The sequence below is a fragment of the Echinops telfairi genome, unplaced genomic scaffold (assembly GCF_000313985.2).
Source record: "Echinops telfairi isolate 266 unplaced genomic scaffold, ASM31398v2 ScPeMD7_60;HRSCAF=208, whole genome shotgun sequence".
Lineage (NCBI taxonomy): Eukaryota > Metazoa > Chordata > Mammalia > Afrosoricida > Tenrecidae > Echinops > Echinops telfairi.
Window position 1 is genome coordinate 15,947,581 of NW_022103958.1, and position 25,866 is coordinate 15,973,446.

At 42.3% G+C, this 25,866-nt stretch overlaps 1 protein-coding gene across 1 annotated transcript in view; it reads right to left on the reverse strand.

Annotated features, from left to right (window-relative positions):
* Positions 1–25,866, reverse strand: part of TRIM44 (tripartite motif containing 44) — a 180,317-nt gene that overhangs the window by 70,222 nt on the left and 84,229 nt on the right. The window contains 1 exon segment of the mRNA XM_013006068.2: positions 14,941–14,960. Within this exon segment, the coding sequence (XP_012861522.2) occupies positions 14,941–14,960 (20 nt within the window).

The window sequence follows — 25,866 nt, forward strand, 5'->3', positions numbered from 1 at the left end:
GACCCAGTATGGGCAGAAGAACAACACTCACCAAGCATAAATAAGAGACCACCACATAGAACAACCTCACCCAGAGGGCAACAAAGAGAAAGCAGACCCCAAGATAGCACTGGCTTAAGGATGGAAGGAAGTCAAAACTGATACACACACACAATTGCACAACACACTAATGAGAAAGGAAAGTAAGAAAACACCCAATACAAATGGTATAAGATGACATCACAGAGTCCGCAGATGGAGATAATAACCCTGAATATCATTGGCCTGAACTCAGGCATTAAAAGACTGAGGCTAACAGAGTGGCTTAGAAAATACAACCCATTAATTTGCTGCCTACAGGAGACGCATCTCAAGGCTACAGACAAAAATAGGCTGAGAATAACAGGCGGGAGAAAAGCATACCAAGCAAACAGAAATTCAAAAAAAGCAGGGGGCTGCAATCCTAATCTCAGATAAAATTGACCTCAAACCATAAAGAGATAACGAGGGACACTATATAATGCTCAAGGGAATAGTAGACAAAGAACCATTAAGCACTGTAAACATATATTTCCTGAATGAGAGACCCGGTGAATAAGTCAAACAAACACTCCAAAAGATGAAAAAAGAAATCACAGCCTCAACAACTATAATGGGTGACTTCAATACACTGGTCTCTGAGAAAGATAGATCACAGGAAAAGTAACTCAACAAGGAGGCTAGAGATCTAAACACTACAATTAGACAATTTCACCTGCTAGATACTTACAGAGCTTTTCATGCAAATACCCCAAAATTCACATTCTTCTCAAGCTCACATGGCACATATTCAAAGACAGACCACATGCTGGGGCATAAGGCGAATCTACATAAATTTAAGCACATTGATATCATACAGACCTCTCTTTCTGACCACTGTGCCACACAGCTGGAAATCAACAAAAGCAAGACAAAGGAAACAAGAGCAAACAATTGGAGGATGAATAACTCTCTACTGCAATAGGGGTGCGTACTGGCACAGATCAGAGATGAAATTAGGAAATTTCTAGAAACCAATGAGCACACAACGTACAAAAACTTATGGGACACAGTGGAAGTTTCATAGCAATACATGCACACCTAAGAAGGGAAGAGAAACTCATGACTGATATGTTTGCATAAAATTTATAATAACTAGAGCAGAGTCAACAGGACAATCATACTAATAGCAAAAGGGGTGAGATTCAGGCGAGGGAAAATAAGAAAACTATAGAAAAATTAATGCTGCTAAAAGTTGGTTCTTTGAAAGGATAAACAGAATCGACAGACTGCTGGCAAACCGAACCAAAGAAAGGAGGGAACAAATTTCAATAGCAAGTACAAGGGATGAAAGAGGGGACATTACAACAGACTCTAATGAAATCAAAAGGGTAATTACACAGTACTACGAAGGATTGTACTCCAATGAATTCAACAATTTGGAAGCCATGGACAAATTCTTGGAAAAACAATCCTTCCCTAGACAATCCCTTGATGGACGTCACGAATCTCATCAGACCCATAGCAATAGAAGAAATAGACAAGGTTATCAAGGGATTACCAACAAAAAAGTCCTCTGGACCAGCCGGCTTCACAAGAGAATTCTACAAAGCATTTAAGGAAGAACTAACACCAATTTTACACAAACTCTTCCAGAACATAGAAAAAGACGGCAAACTCCCAAACTCCTTCTACAAAGCTAGTATAATTCTGATACCAAAATCGGGCAAGAATCGCACAAGAATTAAGAACAACAGACCAATATCCATAATAAACATCGATGCAAAAATCCTTAAAATACTAGCCAACAGAATACAAAAGCATATAAAACAAATAATTCACCATGATCAAGTGGGATTCATACCAGGGATGCAGGGATGGTTCAACATACGAAAGAACATTTGTATTAGTCATCACATTGACCTGAAAAACTATAAGAACCACATGACAATATCGATAGATGCAGAAAAAGCATTCGACAACATCCAACACCAATTCCTGCTTAAGACACTTGAGAAGATAGGAATGGAAGGAAAATTCCTCAAGACAATACTAGCTATATATGAAAAATCAACAGCCAATGTGGTAGTCAATGGAGAAAAGACTAACACAATCCCACAGAAAAAGGGGACCAGACAAGGATGCCACTTGTCCCCACTCTTATTTAATATCATGCTGGAGCTTTTAGCTAACAGCATAAGGCAAAGAAAAGACATCAAAGGTATTTATGTGGGGAAGGAAGAGGTGAACCTATCATTATTTGCAGATGATATGATTTTATATAAGGAAAATCCCAAAAGTTCCACAAAGGGAGTACTGGAAGCAATAGGGGAGTTTGGCAGAGTGGCAGTATACAAGATCAACAAACAGAAGTCCATCGGACTGTTATACACATCGGATAAGACCAAAGAAGAGGAGATAAAAAAGGTGGTACCCTTCACAATAGACAAACACAAGTTGAAATATTTAGGGATATACCTGACTAAAAGAACAAAAGACCTATATGGGGAAAACTACAGAACGCTATTACAAGAAACAAAGAGCGACCTCAACAAATGGAAGAATATCCCATGCTCGTGGATTGGAAGGCTCAATATAGTCAAGATGTCAGTGCTGCCAAAAGTACTATATAAATTTAATGCAATCCGGATACAATTATCCTCATCTTTCTTTGAAGAAATGGAAAAACTGATTACCGACTTCATATGGAAGAAGCCCAGAATTAGCAGAGAACTCCTCAAGAAGAAGGACACAGTGGGAGGGCTTGCTTTACCTGACTTTAGCCCTATACAGCCACAATTGTCAAAATCGCATGGTATTGGTACAGTAACAGATACTCAGACCAACGGAAAAGACCTGAAAACCCAGCAACAAAATCATCAGCATACAGACAACTGATCTTTGATAAGGGTCCAAAAATATCCAATGGAAAGCAGATGCCCTCTTTAACAAGTGGTGCTCGAAAAAATGGATATCTACCTGCAGAAGAATGAAGCAAGATCCTTATCTCACTCCATGCAGAAGAATAAACTCAAGGTGGGTCACAGACCTTGAAGTTAAACCCCAAACGATTAGAGCCATCAATGAGGGAATTGGGACCAACTTGAGAACTTTGGCACAGGGAATACATAGGGTATCAGAAATAGGGAAGGACACAAACACAGAGGAGGCACAAATTGACAAATTTAATATAATGAAGGTAAACCACCTGAGTACATCAAAAGAATTCACCAAGAGAGTACACGGACTGGGAAATTATCTTTAGCAGTGACACATCAGACAAAGGCCTTATTACTAAAATCTACAATACTCTGTTAGTTTCCAAAAAGAAAAAAAACTAGTTGCCCACTGAGGAGGTGGGCAAAGGACCTGAACAGAAGTTTCACATGGGCAGAAATCTGAATGGCCAACAAACATATGAGAAAATGTTCCTGATCTTTAGCCACAAGAGAAATTCAAATTAAAACAACAATGAGGTACCACCTAACACCCTCAAAGAAAGCCCAATTCAAAAAATCAGAAAGCAACAAGTGTTGGAGGGGCTGTGGAGAGACAGGAACTCTCATCCACTGCTGGTGGACCTGTAAGTATGTATAGTCACTATGGAAATCGATCTGGCGATATCTAAAACAGATGGAAATCGAGTTACCATATGACTCAGCAATCCCCCTACTGGGCATATACCCAGAAGAGGCAAGAAACAAACCAAGGCCAGACATCTGTGCTCCAATGTTCATTGCAGCATAGTTCACAATTGCAAAGAGTTGGAAACAACCCAAATTTCCATCAACTGACGAGTGGATTAAAAAGCTGTGGTATATACATGCAATGGAGTACTACGCATGGCTAAAAAGCAGTGGTGAATGTATGAAGCACATTGCTACATGGGAAGAACTGGAGGAAATCATGCTAAGTGAAGTAAGCCAAGCACAAAAGGACAAGCACAACATGAGTCCGCTGAGGTAAGCTTTAAAAAAAAAATGCAAAATGGGCATAGGGAAAAAGCTACTGTATACAAACATTCCTGGGGTAAGGACTAGGTAATATGGCAGGGACCAGACCAAATACAGGGATACAGATGGTGGACAACTAAAAAGGAGGTGGGGACAGAAAAAAATAATAATAAAAAAGAAATGAGTAGCGGGGGCACAGGGCACTAACCCACCCAAGGGGAGGGTATTGTTTATATCTCCACAGGGAAAGAGGGACCAGACTTCAACCCAGTGCTCCAAGATATGAATGCAACATGCTGGCATGGAATATGGAACAAGTGGAGAGGTCTGGGGGAAGGCCCCAATCCCAACTACTACATGGACACCTGACCCTCCCCCAGAAAAATTTATTTCAAAGGACAGCATTGAATCTGCAGCTCTGGGAGACGGACATATCTGATCAGAGCACCAGGGAGCAGATGAAGTGGGAGGATGAGAGAGTGGCGCACATCCTGGCCCACCAGGCCGTCAGGATGATGTTCCCGATTAGAGCAGCCAGTCCACAGAGAGGACCACAAGGTTGGCCCCACTATGAGACATGACATCCCTCACTGACCCATAGCCCTATAGGGGACAACACCGGAGACATAAGTGTGGGAATTGTACCCAATCTGATCCCACCACTCCGAGGCAAACACTACGGGGTTGCAACAGAACAGCAAGGGAATGGAGCAGCAAGGTCCCCAGGGAATGCTGAAGGTGGACTTTGGGGCCAGGGCGTGGTGCCCCAACAGACTGAACAAAAAATCATATCATTGTGTGCTCACCTCCCTGATACGATCACTGAAGACAAACGGTGCATAAGTAAATGTGGCGAAGAAAGGTGATGGTGCCTGGCTATCAAAAGATAGAGCGCCTGGGGTCTTACAGGCTTGAATGTAAACAAGCGGCCATGTACTTTAGAAGCAACAAAACCCACATGGAAGAAGCACACCAGTCTGTGCGATCATGAGGTGTCGAAGTGATCAGGTATCAAGCATCATCATAACAAAAAAATCTTCTCATAGTGAATGAGGGAGAGAGTACGGGGTGGAGACCCAAAGCCCATTTATAGGCCACTGGAGATCCCCTTGCAGAGGGGTCTCGGGGAGGAGATGAGCCATTCAGGGTGCGATGTAGCAACGATGAAAAATACAACTTTCCTCTAGTTCTTAAATGCTTCCCCTCCCACCCATCCCCGCCCCACTATCATGATCCCAATTCTACCTTGCAAGTCTGGCTAGACCAGAGGATGTACACTGGTACAGATAGGAACTGGAAATTCATGGAACGCAGGGAGGATGATCCCTTCAGGACCAGTGGTGTGAGTGGCGATACTGGGAGGGTAGAGGGAGGGTGGGTTGGAAAGGGGGAACTGATTACAAGGCTCTCCAAGTGCCCTCCTCTCTGGGGGATGGATAAGAGAAAAGTGGGTGAAGGGAGATGTTGGAGAGGGCAAGATATGACGAAATAATAATTTATAAATTATCATGAGTTCATGAGGGAAGGGGGAGCGGGGAGGGAGGGGAAAAATGAGGAGCTGATGCCAGAGGCTTAGGTAGAGAGGAAATGTTTTGAGAATGATGAGGGCAATGAATGTACAAATGTGCTTTACACAATTGATGTATGTATGGATTGTGATAAGAGTTGTATGAGCCCCTAATAAAATGATTTTTTAAAAAGAAAGTACCATGGGCCACCAAAAGAACAAACACATCTGCACTAGAAGAAGTACAGCTAGACTGCTCCTTAGAAGTGAAGATGGTGAGTGAGACTTTGTCTCACATACTTTAGACATGCTGTTAGGACAGACCGGTTCTTAGAGAAGGAAATCATGTTCGGTAAAGTAGAGGGCCAGTCAAAAGAAGACCCTCAACAAGACAGACTGACATAGTGGCTGTGACTGTGAGCTAAAAAGTAAGGACAATGGTGAGGCCGGCACATGACCAGGCAGTGATTCCTTCTGCCGCACAGAGGGTCCCTACGAGACAGAACTGACTCGACAGCAGCTAACAACGCAAGTCTGATTTCATTTTAATAGAGATCCGATATCATAACTAACAACCAAGAGGGTAACCGGATTCAATATATTGATGTACTTGAGGTCTCTGACTTTGGGCAGGAGCTGAACATGTGTCTGAAATGCGAACCATAATAATACGTTCCCTGGATTACTGCATCTCTGAGAGCTTGACAGACTAACAGCCACAACACGGAGATACTTATACAAGTTCATCAATTCTGGGGGGAGGCCCATTGCTAACTCAGAGTGATACAGACACAGCAAGGCCACACAGGGCTCCCCAAACTGTAATCTTTTTGGTAGCAGACGGCCACCTTTCTCCTGTAGAGACCTGGGTGGCTTTGGACTACAAACCTGTTAGCAGCCCCGTGCTTAAGCACTGCACCTCCAGGGCTCTCTCACCTCTCTCAAACTCATTGCTGCCACCGAGTTGATGCCAACTCAGAGGGGGCCGATCGAGCAGGGTACATTTGCCCTTAGAGTTTCCAAGACTGCAACTCTTTACAAGAGTAGAATGACTCATCTTGCTCCCAAGGAGCTGCTGGTGGTTTCGAGGCTGATGTTGTGGTTAACAGCCCAACATGTAACCACTATGCCATCAGGGCTCCTGTCACCTCTCTCTAAGTTCTCCTTTTGCTTTCTCCCTGATAAGCAACATCCTCTGCTTCCATCCACGGACACCGCCACTCCACAGCAGCAAGTTTCATGGTCTGGCTTTACCCCCCATAAGAGTTCTCCCTGCAGCAGAGCACAGACAGCGTTTGGGGATTGCTTCTGGCTGGGCGGTGTCCTCTAAGGGGAGTCATTCACCCTGGCCCCGTTTTGCTTCCCACAGCCTGTGCAACATTCCTCTTTGCTCATGGGGTTCCTCAGGGAGACTCAGTTGGGTTCAGGGCCTCAACCCTTGATTTCAGTTTATCTGAAGTTCCCAACCCAAGGGGATGAGCACTGAGTGCTGGGGACATGCTGGGCAGTAACATCTGTGTCTGACCTTTTCAAACTAATTGCTAAGTTTTCCCTCCTGTTAACAATTATTCCCCATTTCACTCCCCGACTCCCCGCCCCCCAACCTGGCCCCCCACCCCCCAGTTAATTATCAGTTTTGGAATTAACCGCTTTGCCTCTCCTGCCGTTGCCATGACAACAACTGGCCTGTACCTACCACTGGATGAACAGTGGCTCTTTCAGAAGAGGCGATGGCAGTTGCTGGCTCCACAAAAACCAGGGAGAGTCAGCTCCTGTTTACCTGGCTGGGGAGAAAAGTTCCTGTTCCTCCACCTCAGGCACTTTCCTGCAAGACCCATCTCCACTTCCTTTGCAGACAAACTGCTTGTTGGCATTCAACAAAGGAAATGGAAATGGTTTTTGATAGAAATGCCAAATCCCTGCTGGCTTGTTACAATCTCATCCACCAGCTTCTCTTATTCCCACTGGAATATTCCAGTCTTCCATCTCCTGACAAAGACAGTATCGAGACTGGTTCTAGCAGATATTTTAGGCCTGATCTGAGTTCTAATCCTGGTTGAGTCACTGTGTAACCACAGTTTAGTCACTTAAATCTCTCTGGGCCTCCACTTTCTCATATACATAAAGGAGGGGGGCGGGGTTAGGAAACCTGTATCACAAAGAATCATTTTAAAGCTTTATGTGGGGCTTCAAAAGGTGGTGGAATGAGAAGGTAATGGCATTTCCCCATAGGTCACACTCAATGTTCAACACGGGCAGGTCTGACTATTACTGCTACATAGCTGTTAACCCTGAACCTTGGGAGTAAGGAGAGTTGGTAGCTGGGATCGTTTTGACTGGACTTTGTCAGAGACAGTCTCTGCCGGCGGGATAAAATGGCACACTCCTCAAGAGCATCGTCTGGAGCCAGAGCAGCATCCAGGAACAGCTGAGAATCGCTTCTCTCCCTTCTTCAGGCTGTGCTGTCAGCTCCTCCCTTCCGTGCTGTTTTTCTCAGGCTCAATCTCACTTTCCTTTAAATAGAGTTGAGGGAAGCAGAGGGGAAGGAGACATGTACTCTCCAAGGAAACAAAACACACTCGCCAACTTTACAACTACACTGCAGCCCCAGGGAACAAGCTGTAGAGGTGCTAACGAGGGGGTGCTGAGGCAGTTGTACAGGAAAGCCGTTTTCTTCCCCAAAGCCCCTGTTTGTTGTGAATACGGAAATATTTCTTTTCTTGAACTCAGGGCCCCTTGTGTCCAGGTTCTGGGTCTGTACAGGTTATAGGCCCATGACAACTGGTCTTTGACATGGACCCTCACCACTTAGGGCACCATTAGGGCCTTTGGCAACTTTTCTTAAAGCTCCCAAACTATCTCCTTGCAGCTCTAAAGAAAATACATACTCAATGACTCTACAAACTTTATGCCACCTTAAAATTTTTTAAAATGACAAAAGCAAAAAAATAACAGCCCACCACCTTGGGCTTCCCACGTGGGTTACAGGTGCCTGCTGTGGGTCTCTAGATAAAGAGGGAATGCAGGTAGGTCAGACAGAGCTTACCAAGGAAATGAAGGACCCCTTAGATTAGCGGCTGTGGGTAACACAGAATTACTGACCTTTTGCCTGTCCCTCCCTATGAGCAAGCAAGAAGATGCATGAGACCAGCAGGTTCCTCCTAAGATGGAGGAACAGAACCAAGAAGATCACATTGAATTATTCTTAAAACAGAAAATGGAAATTTTGTGACTCTCTAACAACAATTATGCTCCCTGCTGGTCTAAAGGGCAGGGGAGAGAAAAACACTAAGGTTCCAGCCAGGCTCCTCAGGACCAGATCTAACTCAGGCGGGGTGTGGCATTCCTTCACATTCATCTGGTGCTGTGACTAGCTTTGAAGGAACTCATCTACAGCCTAACTCCGGTGGGGACACATCAGTGCATTAGTCGTCTGTCCACCTTGAGAATGAGACGTGTGAAAGCTGCAGCCGTTTTACTCTGCCCAGTAGGGTCACTATGAGTCAGAAGTGATGAGAGGACAGCAGGGAACCATCCTTGGAGGCCTGATTTGCTGTTCTGCATTCGTGATGTCCTACTCTAGATCCACTATCTTTACTATAAAGAATCAGTACACCGCAGTGATTCAGAGCCCGCATGCTGGAATTAGACGACCTGCGTCTGTCTGCTGGCTTTACCACTTTTGTAGCTGTGTGATCTCTTGCATGTGGATCCTCTGAGTCCATGTTCCTATCTCGCACGCAAAGTGAAGGTAACATAGTTGACGTTTACTAGACCAGTGGTTCTCAACCTTCCTAATGCCGCTGCCCTTTCATACAGTTCATGTTGTGGTGACCCCCAAACACAAAATTATTTTTGCTGCTACTTCATCACTGTCATTTTGCTACTGTTATGAACCAGGGGACCCCTGTGAAAGGGTTATTTGACCCCCAAAGGGGTCGTGACCCACAGGTTGAGCACTGCTGTACTAGACCATTGTGAGAATTAAGTAACACCCTTAAAGGTTTTTCTTATGTCCTGACGCATGTCATTGACCTCTTGGGGGCCATGGGATCAGTCCCAGCTCTTAGCGATAAGATGCGCAACAGAGCAAAGTGTCACCCAGTGCCTATGTGGCAGCCCCGGCGCCAGTCCATCTCGCCGAGGGACTTCCTCTTTTCTGTTGCCCTAGCACATGCTTGCCAAGAATTTCTTGCTTAAAGTAAGTCCCAATGATATTGCACTTAAATATGAAATTATAAATGTTTATTATCTCTCTCTTTTAACCCAGACTTCCAGATCTTTCAATGCAGAGACAAAGTCCCAATCATTTTTCTGTCTCTGAGTCCTGCAAAATAATTGTCTAACAAATTAATAAAAAAAACACATTTATTTGCCATCTTTCCTTCCTGAAAGATTAGGGAGCAGAACTCCTAGTGGGAAATGCTATCCTGAGCATCTTGAAAGTCAAAGATACAAACAAGGATGACTTGCCAAGCATCATCACCACTGTACTGAATGGCAAACCAAAGTTGATTAGCGTGGAAACACAGCATGCAAAGAAACATCCAGGTCCTCTTCCCGCTGGGCCTTTTTTCTTAGCATTATGAAGGGAAAAACGGCAGGCAGATGGATGCTGGGAAGTGGGCTGCTCCCAGTGTCAGGCATATGCAATAAGCTGGAAGCGCCTCGGTTGAATTTTCCAGCTGTGAAAGTATTCTCTAGTTAGATACCAACATGCACAAAATAAAATAAAGTTGTGAGTATTACAGGCAAATATCTGAAAATCAATGATCTTAGCAAGGAGGCTTGCTTTTGTTACAGACTGGCAGCACAGTGCATAGCCTGGTTTCATCCTTCATCTGTCTGAAGTGGGAGAGAAGCATTCCACATCAGCAGGGGCAAGCATGGCAGGTAAGGGACTCCACGATGAAGTCCAAGATAGATGGTGGGACCCACTGTGCATAGTAGGCAGCACTCCTCGTTACAAGTGTCAGAGCCATTTGCTTGGGCTTTCAGGTAAACTGAAAACCAACCTATTGCCGAAGAGTGGATCCCAATGCCTTGCAACCCTGTGGGATTGAGTACATGTGCTCTGTAGGGTTTCCTCTCAGCTGAATCTTTACAGAGCAGATTGTCATGTCTTTCTCCCACCAAGCAGCTGGTAGGTTTGAACTGGCAACCTTTCAATTAGCAGCTGAGTGCTAAACCACTGTGTCACCAGATCTCTTGACCTCCAGCTAGGCTCTGTGAAATGAAGATAGTGCAACAATCCAACCATGGATTTGAAATCTGAGAACAAAAGAAACTGAAGTGTATCACTGACTTACTCCTCTCTTATCTCTATGAAGTAAGTGATCAGAACTAAAAATGCCAATTCTGAGAGCACCATGCTTAGTAAAGTAGAAGGGCAGAGAAAAAGAGGAAGACCCTGGACACCAGGGGCTGATACAGTGGTTACCCCAGTGGGCTCAAACATGAACATGATTATCAGGCTGGTGCAGGACTAGCAGTGTTTCATTCTGTTGTGCACAGGGATGTTATGAGTCAGAACTGACTGGCCGGCACCTATCAAAAGCATATGGTTACTACCTTAAGGAGGTAAAACACTGTCTGGCATATAGATGATTGTTAAAGAATAGGAATTGAGATTGTTTTTTTAAATCTACCAAATTTCAGAATCCACAGGCAGATCTTTTTCCATTCAATTATTTGGTGGTGGTGGTGGCTACAGGTACTGGAGAGGGGTGAGACTAGTATTTACAGGGAAATAAAAATTGGGTGCAAAGAGGTTAAGTGACTTGCTCAAGGTCATATAATCAGTCATAGGCAGGGCCAAGAATAGAAGCTGAGACCGCTGACTCCTCTTCTGCTCGCACTCCTTCAGAACACGCTTCCTGTTTGATGACTGAATCGGCACGGGTCAGATTCACACTGATCCCAGCAGGAGCTTCTTGCTTGAATAAGAGCCAGCTTTGAAGAAGAAAAATTCAACAAATGTCCCAAGTTTGGCTGTTCCCATTAGAAAGCCATTACTTAATAAAAAAAATCATAGAAAACCTCGGTGGCAAAGAAAAATTTAATATTGATCTCGCTCTTTCTCCTTTGAGCACCAGAGTTTCAGGGCCTTTCCCGCTCTGACTTCCATCCACTGCACAACCACTGCCACTCCACCAACCCCTGCACGTCCTCCACCCCCCCAACTATTTATTACTTCTCAGCAGGCTCTGGAAGGGGTAGAGAAGGAGCCAATCTGTGATGGAGTGAACACAAGATCTCCCATAATAGCATAGAGAGGATAGAAAATTGCAGCCAAAAGTGTAAATTGCCTTTTTTTTTTTTTTTGCTTAGGAAAAAAAAAAACCACTCTAGGCTTCAAAGGCAGCCTTTTAAAAGATAATTCCACAGCGGTTAATAGCCTTATTCTACATATTACGACTCTTTTTCCATGCATGCCCTCCAAGAAGCTTGTTCTCTCTCTGACTGGCTGTCATGGACGTGCAGTGCGCACTGCCCGTGGAGAGCTAAGAGGCGGCTACTCTGCGCGGGCAGAGAAAGGCTGGCTTGGCTGCCCCCCTCCCAGCGAGTCTCAAAGCGGCTCTTCTGCTGCTGACCCTCAGAGGACATTGCTTGAGGGTGAAGGAATGAAGATATATCTCCTCATAACGACAGGCTCCATGTGCACAAAACAGAGGCCTGAGGAATTCAAAGTCAAAGCCAGTGAGATAACCCATGCTAGAGGAAGAAGACCAGTGTGCTCCTCTGAGGATGCTCTGGGCCTTCGGACATGGTCACAGAGAGGAAGGTGCTGCTCCTGGAGAGAATCCGAATGAGGTCACAGACCCTGAGGCCTAACTGCATACGTGCACAAGCTCTTACCACACGTCACGGCTGTGTGGTCGAGGGTAAGTTAATCTCTATGGGCATTAAGTCCTCATTTGACAAATGGGACGACAACTACATCATAAGGTTTGCATGGCGATTCGATGAGGGCACGTATCTATAAGGCACTTTGTAGGTAATAAGTTTTCAATAAGTGGTAGCTTTTAGTCACTGCAAATTAAGAGAACAACTGCACAATCAAATGTGAGGCGGGGACTAGACAATAGTTGGCCACCTTGTGTCGAAATTGGAAGGAAGAAAGAAGGAGATTGCAGCTGGTACGCAGAGTGGAAAACGAGTGCAGACAAACCCGTTCCAGGAGGGTGGAATTTCCTTCTTTGCTGCCACTGTGAAGACAGGTTGGCATCCAATCTTCCCTTCTGTGCCGACAGGGGGAGGTTCCCCAAGTGTAAAAAGACAAACAGAACTGGAATCTAGGTGGTCTAGCTAATGTTACTCTTTGATTCGCAGTCTCCAGATGATTTTTCTCTCCTTCATCTCCTGTGCAGAGACCCACGCTCCCTAACCCTCCCTTTCACATCAACCCCTCATTTAGTGCCATCAGCAACACAGAAGTCTTTAGAACAAAATTCTGTTTGGCTTGTTGAGATGGTAAAGTGTGTACCATACACGAGAGAAATTTCAGATCAAAGGCAATCTGCCCTGAAGTGTTAATTAGAATCAACTGAGCCAAATGGTAGTTCAACACAAACAAAATGAATGCAACCAACAAATAGGAATTTAACGGTTGAAAAGAAAACTTGACTCCTCTTCTCTCTTTCTGCCAAATTGGAACAGCTCTTCAAGTGCTCCTCATACCAAAAGAGGTGCTATGCCATCCCAGTCCAACAGAATCTCTGCTGCCATCCAGGGCAGCCTTGCTCAAAGGAAACAACTTGACATCTTGGCTGTTAATAAAGAAACTCAGTGCTTCACCACGGTCTTGTCACAATGACACAAAGGTATTGGCAATTAAATTCTAAAGCCACTATCTCAGGCGGAACAGTATCTTTAAGAAAGTCAATCTCTTTAAAAGGTCCTTGTATTTTTCTAATCAAGTGGCTCTGGCATGTGGTTGTACAGGCAAGAAAAGAGTGTTACGGGATGTACTTCAAGGCATAGTCTCATGAGAACTCTCTTCCTTGGAATGAAGGGGGCCCAAGGCTCTGAATGGCCTAAATTTTAAGGAGCTAGAACTAGTTTTAAAGAGTTCTGGTGGTACAATGATTCATGGCTTGGCTGCTAACTGAAAGGTTGGCAGTTCAAACCCACCAGCCACTCCTTGGGAGAAAGGCGTGGCAGTCTTCTCCTGTAATGATTACAGCCTAAGAAATCCTATGGGGCAGATCAGTTTTGCCTACAGGGTCACTGTGAGTTGGAATCAAATTGACATATTTTGGCTTTGGCTTTAGAGTTCAAACTGAGAGTAGAAGAGGTGGAATGCTAGGGAGACCATTTAATGACTGTGTCTTAACCTAAGGTCTGTGCAAAATGGTGAACTTGGCCCTCATCATCACCAATCTAGTGTAACTAACCTCACGGGCTCTAGTTCTGACCCACCTCCAATTAATTTTTTCACTCTGCAGGCATGGGAGACTTCTAAATGCAAATCTGCTCAGGTTAATGAATGTTTTAAAGTTCTTTAACAGCTTCCCACCACCTTCAGGACAGTTTCAACCCCTTAAAGAGGCTTCTAAAAACAAAATCACATTCCTGCCATGGAGTCCATGCTGACTCAGAGTGACCCTATAGGACACTATGTAGAACAGCCCCTGTGGGTTTCAGAGACTCTAAGGGAGTATAAAGCCCCATTCTTCTCTCTCAGAGGGGCTGCTGGTTTTGAACTGCTGACCTTGCAGTTAGCAGCCCAACGCAGAACCACTACCTTAACCAGGGCTCTTCTAAAGACAGTTGGGACCGGTATGAACATTGCATTTTACTTTGTGCACATGTCTCTCAATTGTGCTGGTGAAACAGCTGGAGCATTTCTGAAAGCCAGTTCTCCCTGCCTGAGCAGAATGGTGGGAAAAGCAAGGAAATCGAGGTAGAGGGCCACTGGTGCATTGGGCAATAAAGAAATGCAGTTTGACATTCCATCTAACTCTGGGAATACAGAAGCTCAAAGGCATATTTTTGCCTCTAATCAAAGTTGTGTACACCTCTGACCTAGGAGTCACTGTGTCTTGGGTCAGACTCAAAAGTGTTTCAGGTCAGAAATAAGGAATCCTGGATCCAGAGCCCATTAAAAAAGCAATCCAATTCCAATCAAGAAAGAACAAAGCCAAAGTTTATCTAGTCAGTCCACCTGATAGCCTAATTACCATTCAAATACAGTGCTGGCTCTTCTTCACAAGGTATTTTGAATGTGCCAAAGAACAAAGCGGAGTTACTGTCATTACATTCTTTAAAGTCTACCTTTATCTGAAGGATGCAGGCAGGAAATGACTTAGATGCCGAGGGAGATGGGAGCCTTACAGAAAAAGATCTTCAAAGCCCTGGCTTAAGGAGATCCCTTTTCTGTGCTGTTCCTTGGTTGGCCATATTTCACGGGGCATTAAAAGGCCACAAATGTCAGTCTCCTTCAATTCTGAGAACAGACAAGCTGCAATAATGTGTTCTTACCTGGGTCCTTCCTCGTCACCCTGAAAAACAAACAGAAATACACAGCATTAAAATCAGGATCAGCTGGAGACCAATTTAGATTTCAGTATTTTCTCTCTCCTTTCCCAGACTGAAAGCAAGGCACGTGCATTTATTCTAACAGACAAACCAGTAGACATCCAAGGGCTAAGACAAGTGTTGATATAATCCAATGTCCAACCTGCTCAGCAGAGATTAGCTGATAATTTGCCCTTGCGAGTACTGAAGTAAAAGCACAGACCCAGGAGGCCTAACTAATAGCTCTGCCTTTTTATTTGTATGGCTGGCCGTATGTAGTTCTGAGCAAACTGAGAGCCCAAAATAGCAGCAGGTCTTAGGCAAAAGCCGACCAGGTCTCAAAGCGTCAAGCTGTTTCCTTCAAAGGCTCTTTTCCACCTTGGTCTGCCATTTTTCCTACAAAGATGCACACAAAAACTCTACTATATAGAACACTGTGGTGGAAAGGACACTGAACTGGACCTCAGGAAATTGAGATTCTAGGCCAAGTTCTCTATTTATTAGCTGTCTGGCCTTGGTCAAGCTTATTAACCTGGACCTTGATCACTATTGAGTGGCCCTAGTGGAACAGTGAGCTAATCCTTGAGCTAGTAATCACAAGGCTGGCAGTTCAAAACCACCAGCTGCTCCACAGGAGAAAGATGAAGCTATGTGCTCCCGTAGCAATGTACAGTCTAAGAAACCCTATGAGTAGTTCAATTTCGTCCTCATACAGTCCTTGAGTTGGAATAGGCTCAATGACAGTCTTTGTTTTAGGTTTTGATCAGTTTTCTCTATTGTAAAAGCATGGTTGTAGATTTTTGACAACCCACGCTGTTCTTCAGCTGAACAATGGCTTTTCTCCCTCATTTTTTGGCTAAACCAATTTGTGGGGATTATTTTCGCTGGTAATTCTCACAACTGGACCAAAAGGTAACATCGTAATAAGTTGAGTAGAGACCGAAGTTTTCCAGGCTTTCATTGTGATTGGAACCACAATCAATGCTCATAGCAGCAGCAGTCAAGGGATCAAAAGACACATGACACAGGGTAAGTCTGTCACACAAGATCTCTTTCAAGTGTTGAAGAATAAGCTTGTCACTTTGAAGACTAAGGTTCACCTGACCCAAGTCATGATATTTTCAATCACTTCATATGCATGTGAAAGTTGAATAAGGAAGACCAAAGAATTGTTGCATTTGGGTGCTGGGAAGAATATTGAAAGCACCAGGGGGTATTAAAAGGACAAACCACTCTGTTTCAGAGGAAGTATGGCCAGAAAGCTCCTCAGAGGCAAGGATGGCGAGACTTTGTCTCACGTACTTTGGACATGTTATCAGGAGAGACCCCAGACCCTCGAAGAGGACGTCACGCTTGGCAAAGGGCATTGAAGAAGATGAGATGGACTGACACCGGGGCTGCAGCAGTGGGCTCAAACCAAAGTACAATTGTGCGGGTGGTGCAGGACCGGGCAGTGTGTCGTTCTGTTGTTCATAGGGTCACCAAGAGTCAGAGATGACTAGAAGTCAATTAACAACAAGCACTGTTCTCTCAACCTTAGTCTGTGATCACAACATTTCCTCTGCGCCTCCTTCTGTAACCAAACGAGGCTTTTCAAATGACTCTCAAGTCTTTTCCAGGGGACCCACTCACCCTTGTGCTGACAGAGTACCTTTGACATCCTTCCCTTCAGTTTTAGGGTTCTCAATAGAGTATATAGCTCCTAGCTGTGGGCTACACCTCAGAGAATTACTTAATCCACTTGTTGTTAGTTTCTACTGATATTAAGTGAGCTCTGGAGTCAGGTACTCTGGCTTCAAATCTTGGCTCCATCCCTGATGTGTTGGGTTACTCTGTGGGAGTTCCTTTGCCTCTCTAAACCTTAATTTCCTATTGTGTAAAACAGGGTAGCTGTCCCTGCATCATAGAAAGAAAGCTAAAAGAAATAGTGTATATAAACATCAAGTGTGGTGACTGAGAAACAAGATGGACTTGGAAAAGGTTACTTTTATCAATAGGAGCCCTGACAGCATAGTGAATTATGCATTAAATGAACTGCAAACTGTCAAGTGGTTTGAAACTACCAATTGCTCTGAGGGAGCGATGAGACTGTCTACTCCTGTAAAGATTGAAAAGTACTGAAAACCCAAAAGGGAAGTTCTAGTTTGTCTTATAGGGTCATCACTATAGGTCAGAATCAACCACATGGCAGTAGGCTTTTGATTTGATCAATAGCAGTAGCAATTCAGTAGGATTTATTGATAAGATTGATGCTTTCGATTGGACTCTTGACTCCTGGTGACCCCAGGTAAAAAAGCATGAAACACTGCCCAGTATTCATACCTACCTGCATGTTCAAGTGCATCACTAAGGCTTTGCACCAATCCATCTCCCCAAACGAGGACAGCCCATTATGTCCTCCTCTGGCAACCGAGTCCTCCCGATGACAGGTCTAAAGCAAGCAGGCCGGACAATGTTCTGCTTTGGTTCTAAAATTATCATTGGCTAATTTTCTGAGACAGGAGCATTAGTGGCATAGCGGGTTACACACTGGGCTGTTACCCTTAGTAAGGTCAAGGCTTGAATCCACCAGGCGCTCCATAAAAGAAAGATGACGCTTACTGCTCCCATGAAGATGGACAGCCTTGGAAGCCCACAAGGGCAGTTCTGTCCCATCCTGTAGGTAGGTCTCTGTGAGTCAAAATTTACTCGATGGCAGTGAGGGGTTTTGTTGTTGTTGGTAGTTAAATTTCTAAAGTAGATTTGAGGTCCTTCTTTCTAGTCTGTCTAGTCTGGAAGTTCCTTTGAAACCTGTGCGCCGTGGGTGACCCTGCTGGTAGCTGAAATACCAGTAGTGTAACTTCTAGCATCATAGCAACACACAAGCCAAGACAAAATGACACAGGCTACGGATGACTTACTGAGAAGCTACTACAGGTAGAGGCTAAGGACAAGAACAACAGCCACCACAATGGAACCTCCCAGGATCTTCTAGGAGGAGCAGGGGAAATAGGCAGACAGAAAAATGAGTTAAGGTCTCTACCAAAGACATGACGGAATTCTTTGGGAGTCAGAGGGAAGGGTGAACACTGTCTGGACAGGCTGGGAGAGGTTCCAGAGAGAGAATGACATTTATTTTGACACTTGAGGGAAAAGTATGTTTTCCTGACAACAGAGAAAGTGGGATGGGTACTACACTGGAACAGAGTAAAGACAGAGAATTAAAGAAGTGGGGTGGGGGGTAAGGGGAATCACTCTTTGTTTAAGAAATGTTGAATTCTGTAAGCCACAGAAAATAACTGTGCATCTGTAGGGCAGGACAGAGCATGGTGGGACTGGTGGGGGTGGGTCTGGTGTCAGGGTCACGGGGTAAGAGGGGACATGGCTTAAGAGAGTGCCAGGGCACAAGTCTGGAAAGGACAGCTACGGTCAGAGAGGAGATTTAAATTAGATTATACACTGGAGGTTGACTAAGGGCATTTTCAGCAGACTGTTAAAGATCTGCGATAGTGGAGCAGAAACTAATTATCTGTACCCTAATGAGAGAGAAGTATGACGAGTGGGGGAGAGAAGGGATAGGAATGGGGAAGCTTTCTTTGCATTTTGATTGACTAGTATGTCTTATGGGAACTATAATCTAATAAGAAAAGTCATACAATTTAAATGTAATATGAGTTACATAACTATCAATGACAATTAAACCTCAATACAATTTTTCAATTATCTTTGGATGTTTAAACATAATTGTCTAGGAGAACCTTATGGGAAAAAGTAACCAAATGTTCTTCTGTGAATTAGAGCAAACCCTCTGGATCACAACTTCTGGTGCAATGGTTAAGAAATGGGCTTTCAGAGCTAGAGAAACATGACTTCACATTTGGGGTCATGAACTGCAACAGCAAGGCTTCTGACAATATACATAGCTTTTCCGAGGTTCAGTTTCCTCAGCTGCAAATGGAAATCCTCTTTCTATTGCATAGGGTAGCTGTGTGGCATAAAGTAAATGAGAAAAATGTGTGCAAAATAATGAGCAAGTGTGCAGTACATTACATCTTAACAAGTGGTGGCCATTATTGTACTTTCCCTAAATTGTAACTCTATAAAATCTCTAGAGGAGAGTGGAGAAGGACACAGAAGATGGGATAAAGGTTTGTGCTTTCTCTATTTCTGTTACTTGTAGACACATGGTTCTTTTCAGAGACCATAATCACAGTCAAAATGCACAGGAGGATGACCAGGTGAGAGATTTACTGTTGAAAGAATAAATACATGAATGAAAGAAAAAATACACACAGAAGAGCCTTTTCCATAGGTCAGTAGGCTGAGACTCCTGGCAAGAGGACAGACACATTACCCAGGCCCTTTACAACAAAGGCTCAAGAGACTGAATGACAACAGATATGCCTGATACTCCTAGAACCTTAGCCTTTAAAGGAAAAAGTAGTCATGGATTGAATAGGAGAAGCCTAGGAGAAGAAAGTGAACAAAAGTGGCAAGAGCAGGTGAACTGTCAGGCAGTTATTTTACACTTCTATAAGCAGCATTCAATGAGGCCAACAACCATTGATTTGTGCTCAGAAAGATGCGATCCTCCCCTTGTTTCTCCACACCTTCCTTATAACCTGAAGGGTGGCAAGCTCCCATGCTCACCCGCCCAGCAGCCGCTAAACCACCCCCCCCCACCCCCAGTCCCCACACCACGGCCGGCCCAGCCCTCAAGATTCAGCAGTTGCCTGGACACCAGCCCTGTGGCTAGTCATATGAACTCCATCGAGCAGAGTGCAGGGCTAGATGAAGGACCGACTCCAAACCACCCAAGGTGGGCAGGGAACGCTGCCAAAACCTGCGGCCCTGCACCTAGCTGTGCTCTGGGCTCAGAGGACTTCTTTTAGGAATAAGTCCCTAGTCTCAGGCACCTGCTGAGCTGACACAGACTGCTTCTGGATCAAGTGCCTGACACCACACCTTCAAGGTGGAAAGAATCTATACAAGGTCTAGGGTCCTGACCCTCCCCTTAATGCCCACCCACCCACTCACCCTCCATCCCCTACCCTCCTTGACTGGCAGAGAGAACTGGCCCATATTGAGTGTTCTGCCCACAGGCCTACAGCTCAGTCTTCTGGGGCCCTGCCCACCTATTTCCTCCTCTTTTGTTTTTATTTCCTTCCTCTTTTTCCTGCTTTCTCTGCTTTGGTTTTTCCTTCTACTTCTGTTTTCCTTCTTATATTTTTTTCTCTCGGCTTTGTTTTCACTCTACTCTTTACTTCCCCTGCCTCTAATTTTAGTTTGTGTGTGAGTGAGTGTGTGTGTGTCTATATATTTTTATTTGCTGACCTATTTTTTATTTTATTTTCCTGATTAGTAATGAAATTCATTTTTTCTTGATGTTGTTAACTTATTTCTTTTCTTTTATTGATGTTTCGTTTTCACACTTGTCCCACAACAAACATGTCCACACATCCCAGTCACACCTGCACCTCCTGCAGCCCACCTGACCAACAATGGGCAACAGTGACCACCACCCAAACCTCACTGAACTGTGCTACATGAATAGCAGAGAACTACACACATACTAATATTCTCTACCTCTACCAGAAGACAAGTGGTAAATGCCTAAGAACACAACAACATGCAACCACTAATTATATACAAATACAACAACACAATGTCTTGGAGACAACAAACTATTCAAATCACATAAAGAAACAAGACAGTGACTCCAGTAAGTGAACAAAACACAGATCCAGAAAACTATCTTGAGGAATAAATGGCATTGGAACTACCTGATAAAGGAATTCCTAAGGAAAATATTTAGATACTTTCAATAGCTTGAAATAAAGATCAGGAAAGCTGCAGATGAAATCAAAGAAAACATACACAAAACTTTAGAAAAATTCAAGAAAATACTACAAGAATAAAGTAACAAAGGAAATGGTAAATTATGAACCACACAAAACCAGAATGTAAAAATCATGACTAGCAATATTAAGAATTCAGAAACAGATGATGCATTGAAATGGGAAAAGAGTAGAACTGAACTGACAGATGACGGAATAAGTGAGCTTAAATACAAATCTCTCAATATCAATCTGCTACAAGAACAATTAGAAAAATTATTTAAGCACTGAAAATAAAGGAAGTCTAAGAATTCTGCAGGGCACCATAAAGATGAATAAATTGTGTGATCATAACTCCAGAACAAGAAAAGAACAAAAAGTGCAAAGAAAAAAATTATGTAAGAGTTGTTGGAAAAAAAGTTCCCCAATAATATGAAACAAAAGAAGATATGTATCCAAGAATATGAATAAGCCCCAAGTAGTCTAGACCCAAAAAGGAACTCACAAATACAAACATAAGTAAAATTTACAAAACCAGAGAAAAGGGAAGAGTCCTGAGAGCAGCTCAGAGGGAAAATGAAAAGTTACACACAAAGGAAAATCAGTAAGATTAAATGTCTCAGCAGAAACCATGCAAACAAGAAGGCAAAAAGAAAAAAAAAATATATGTAAGAGAAAAAAAGCTGAACGAAACTATATACCCATAAAAATCACCCCATAAACATGATGGCAAAATTAAGACATTTAAAGATAATCAAAAATTAAAGGAATTTCTAAAACCCAGACTTAGAAACATTAAAAGGGGCTCCTCTGACAGAGAACCAGCAATGACTGGCAATCTGAGATTAAGATACACAACACTAACCAAAATCAACCCACGTTTCAGAGAACCCCAAACCTGAAAGACGGAAAACAGGAAACAAATGGAGGCAACTGCGAAGTAAAAGCAGGAACAGTCAAGTTATCAAATTTCTAAATGGAGGGGAAGTAAAGTCAATGTCAAAGAGAATAAGCTGTTTTAAACCAAATTAATAAACTTCTTAATCAAAATGTAAAACAGGAAAAGCATAAATTTAATAAACATTAAAGCAATAGCAATGAAGAAAATCAACCAACAAAATGAATTCAGCATAGAAAATTACATGGGGAAAAAAAACAGCAGCATCAAAAGATAACCAACCAAAAAACAACCCCACATCAAATGAAAACAATCAATTCATACCTATCAATACTTACACTAAATGTAAATACCTATCAATACTTACACTAAATGTAAATGGTATGTACCTGTCAAGAGATGGACAGTTGGAAATTATACAAAAACAGGACCCATCAATATGCTGTCTACCAGAGACACATGATAAACATAAATGTAAAAGCACACGAAACATCAAAAGTTAGAAAAAATCAAGCTAATGGAAATTTAAAAATAGCAGAGTGGCAATATTAATTTCTGATAAAACAGACTTTAAGGAAAAAAACAGTGTTTAAGAGATAAAGAAAAGTATATTACATGAGGGGGTAACCCCCTAAAAAACAGAAAAAACCCTGCTGGGTAGAGCTTTCCTAACATGCATTTTCCAGCTAGGTGAGTATCAAGCAAATCGTTCTGAGTTAGTGCACCCAGTGGTGTTGCCTGGGAAGGTTCTCTCTGGTTACAGTGAATTTTTTCAGGAAAGCAGTTTTGCTCAATCCTCATTTTTTGTGATGGTTGATTTAAGAGAACAGCATGCAGCTGTGAAATTTTTTTCCTGCTCAGGAAAAAATGTCACAGAAACTGTTGATGTTGAGCACAGCTTACAAGGACAGCGCTATGGAAAAACCCAAGTATAGGTTTTCTCATTTCAAAAAAGGTGAAATGTCATTTGATGACAAATCTCATTCTGGTCATCCGTGAACTTCCCATATGGACGAAAATGTCTATTCATAGTGCATTTGGGGTTTGTTCTACCACCTCAAACTGTTAATCAAGCTTCCTATTTAGAGGTTCTGAAAAGACTGAGAAACAGTGTTTGACAAAAAAGACCTGATTTGTGGCAGACAGGGGACTGGTTTTGCCACCAGGACAATGCACCTGCTTACCCAGCCATCTCAGTGAGCCAGTTTTTTGGCAACATCCAACAATACCTTTTCTGCCCCACACACCTTACTCACCTGACTTTGCTCTGTACAACTTCTTTTTGTTTCCACAAATGCAGACGGACGTGAAAGGACAGTGATTTGCCAACAAAAAAGAGTGAAGTAGAAAACAAGAGAGGCGCTGTCAGCCATCCAAACAGATGATTTGAAAAGTATTTCCAAGAATGGAATCACAGATTTGACAAATGTAATCAGTGTAATGGAGAGTACTTTGAAGGTGAAAAGATTGTTTTGTAAAAAAAAATTTAAGTATATAGTCTTGAAAAAAAAATCCATCTTAGGGAGGTACCCCTCATATATACTGTAAACTGACTATCGAATCAATTGAAAAGGAGGAAATAGCTAAAATGAGGTATTTTTTCTGCACACCATAGACCTTTTAAAAATATAAATCACTCTAGTAGAATTTAAGAGAGAAATAGGTAACTCAATATTTTTATCACAGAAGACTTTAATGCATCACTTTCAATGTAGGGCAGAATAATTACACAGAAGCTCAACAAAGACAAAGAACTAAACCCAATAAGCCAACTTAAAGTCTTAGACATGAACAGAACACTCTACCCAGCAACACATCACAATACACATGCTTTTCCGGAGGTCTTGGAACATATTCTACCATAGAACACATGTCAGACCACAAAGCAAGCCTCAATAAAATTTAAAACGTCAAAACACTATACAGCATCTTTTCAAATCACTATAAAATCAGAAGTAAACAGTAGGAAGATCAAGGAAAAAATATCAAGACACATGGAAACTAACTTAACACCTTGCTTAAAAACTACTGAGCAATAGAATAAAATTAAAATCTTTAAATCAACTGAGAATATAAACACAACATACCAAAACTTTTGAGGCAGCAAAAACAGACACCTTAAAAACAGACAGCAAAAACAAATCACACCTTAACCCACCATCTCCAACAATTAAAGCAGAAAAAAAGCCTCAGTCACCAGAAAAACAATGATATTAGAACAGAAATATAGAAAGAATGAACTTGACTAAAAGTTGCTTTTTTGAAAGATGAACAAAATCAACAAACCAAAGGCGCAAACAAAGGGAAACCAGGAGGAACCAGTAACATGAATAAGAAATGAAATGGGTGTTATCACAATAGAACCACCTGAAGTAAAAACAGAAAACTGTGCCAACAAGCGTGAAACCCTAGAAGAAATGGGAAACTTGTTAGAAATGCACTAGCTACATACGTTAACTAAAGCAGAAAATTTGAAAAGACCCATCACAAAGAAGACATTGATCAGGCTTTTGATTTTTTTTTTTTTAATCTCAACTAAAGAAAAGTCCAGATCTAGAGAGTTTCACTGGCAAATTCTACCAAACATTCAGAGAAGAGCTGACACAAATTCAACTCAACCTACAGAAAAGGATGGAATACTCTTTGATTCATCTTATGAAGCAAATATAATTGATATCAAAACCAGGGACAGACTTTACTAAGTATATACCAGTATCCCTCATGAACATAGATGTAAACTTGTCAACAAAAATCCGGGCAACAGAATCCAAAAACATATTAAAGAATAATACATCATGACCACGTAGGATTCCTATCAGGTATACAACAGTAGTTCAAGATTAAAAAAACAACCAAAGTAACTTACCACATTATTAAAACAAAAAGAACCACGAGCTTATCAATCAGCACAGAAAAGATATGTGACATAACCCAAAATCCATTCTTGATAAAGTGTTCAACAAAATACAAGGGTAACTCTTCTACCTAATTAATTTGCATATCTACAAAACCAATGATCAACATTAGCCTAGACAGAGAGAGTATCGCTGTAACAATCAATGGGCTCCATTGGAAACTATTATTTACTGAAAGCCTGGAGTAATTTCCCTATGCTATATATATATGTATATGATATCTATATCTATCTATCTATCTATCTATCTATCTATCTATCTATCTATCTAGTATACATGTCTAGGTTAATATTATGAGCAGAGAACCAACATAAAGCACTGCATAAAGTCTCCCTCTTTGGATTTGAAGTCCTCTAGGAGAGAATTTTTTGTTAATCTCTGTAGTCCCTGCACCTAACATAGTACAAGGGATACAGAAAATTATTCAAGAAAGGAAAATAAAGAAGGCAAGACATAAGCAGATTAGTTCTAGTCCCATTACAAGTGAATTAATTCTTGCTCTTATAGCATCAGAATATATGAACTGAAATCTGTTAAGCAACATCGTCCATTTAAATGTCTGCTTAGATTTAGCAAAGTTCTCAAAGCCCTCAGTAAAACTGACTAATGCTTGCTACACCTGAAATGCTCTCAACTGGCAGTCAGTACTGCAGTACAATCTCCCATTTTTATTTCCCCTAGTCGAAATGTATGCTCATCAAGAACCAAATATCTTGTTCTCCAGTTTGTTTATGCCACTTGAACTGGTAATTACAATGACATGTTTTAATTAAACAGCAAAAAATAACTATAAGCCAGCAAGAGAATGATGTTGCTTCCATGAGTTGTTGCTTCAGTAAAATCAAAGTTGAGTGCTTTTGAATCATTTAATAAAGATGGCGTGCTTAAACATTGTTGACAATTTTGATGAACATAGAACACGTGCAACATATTAGAATAATAAATTACAAAAATCTAGGATTCTGTATTGGGTTTCCTATGAATGTTTCCCTCACTGTTATTTAAAGAGATGGAAACTGGGCAACATCAATAGGAGAAAAACATGACCCGGAACTCCAGGCAACAAAACCATATTCTCAGAGAAAAGGCCTTGAATCCGGATCTAAAGAGTGCTATGTTTCCAGTTAAATTAAGTGCTTAAAGAACGCATATACAGTTTTTGATGACTTCCTCATTTCAACTGACTTTTTATCTCACTGTAACTCAATACTCTTCTCTTGAAATGGACAAAAGATGGGTATGTTCACGACATTCAAATAAA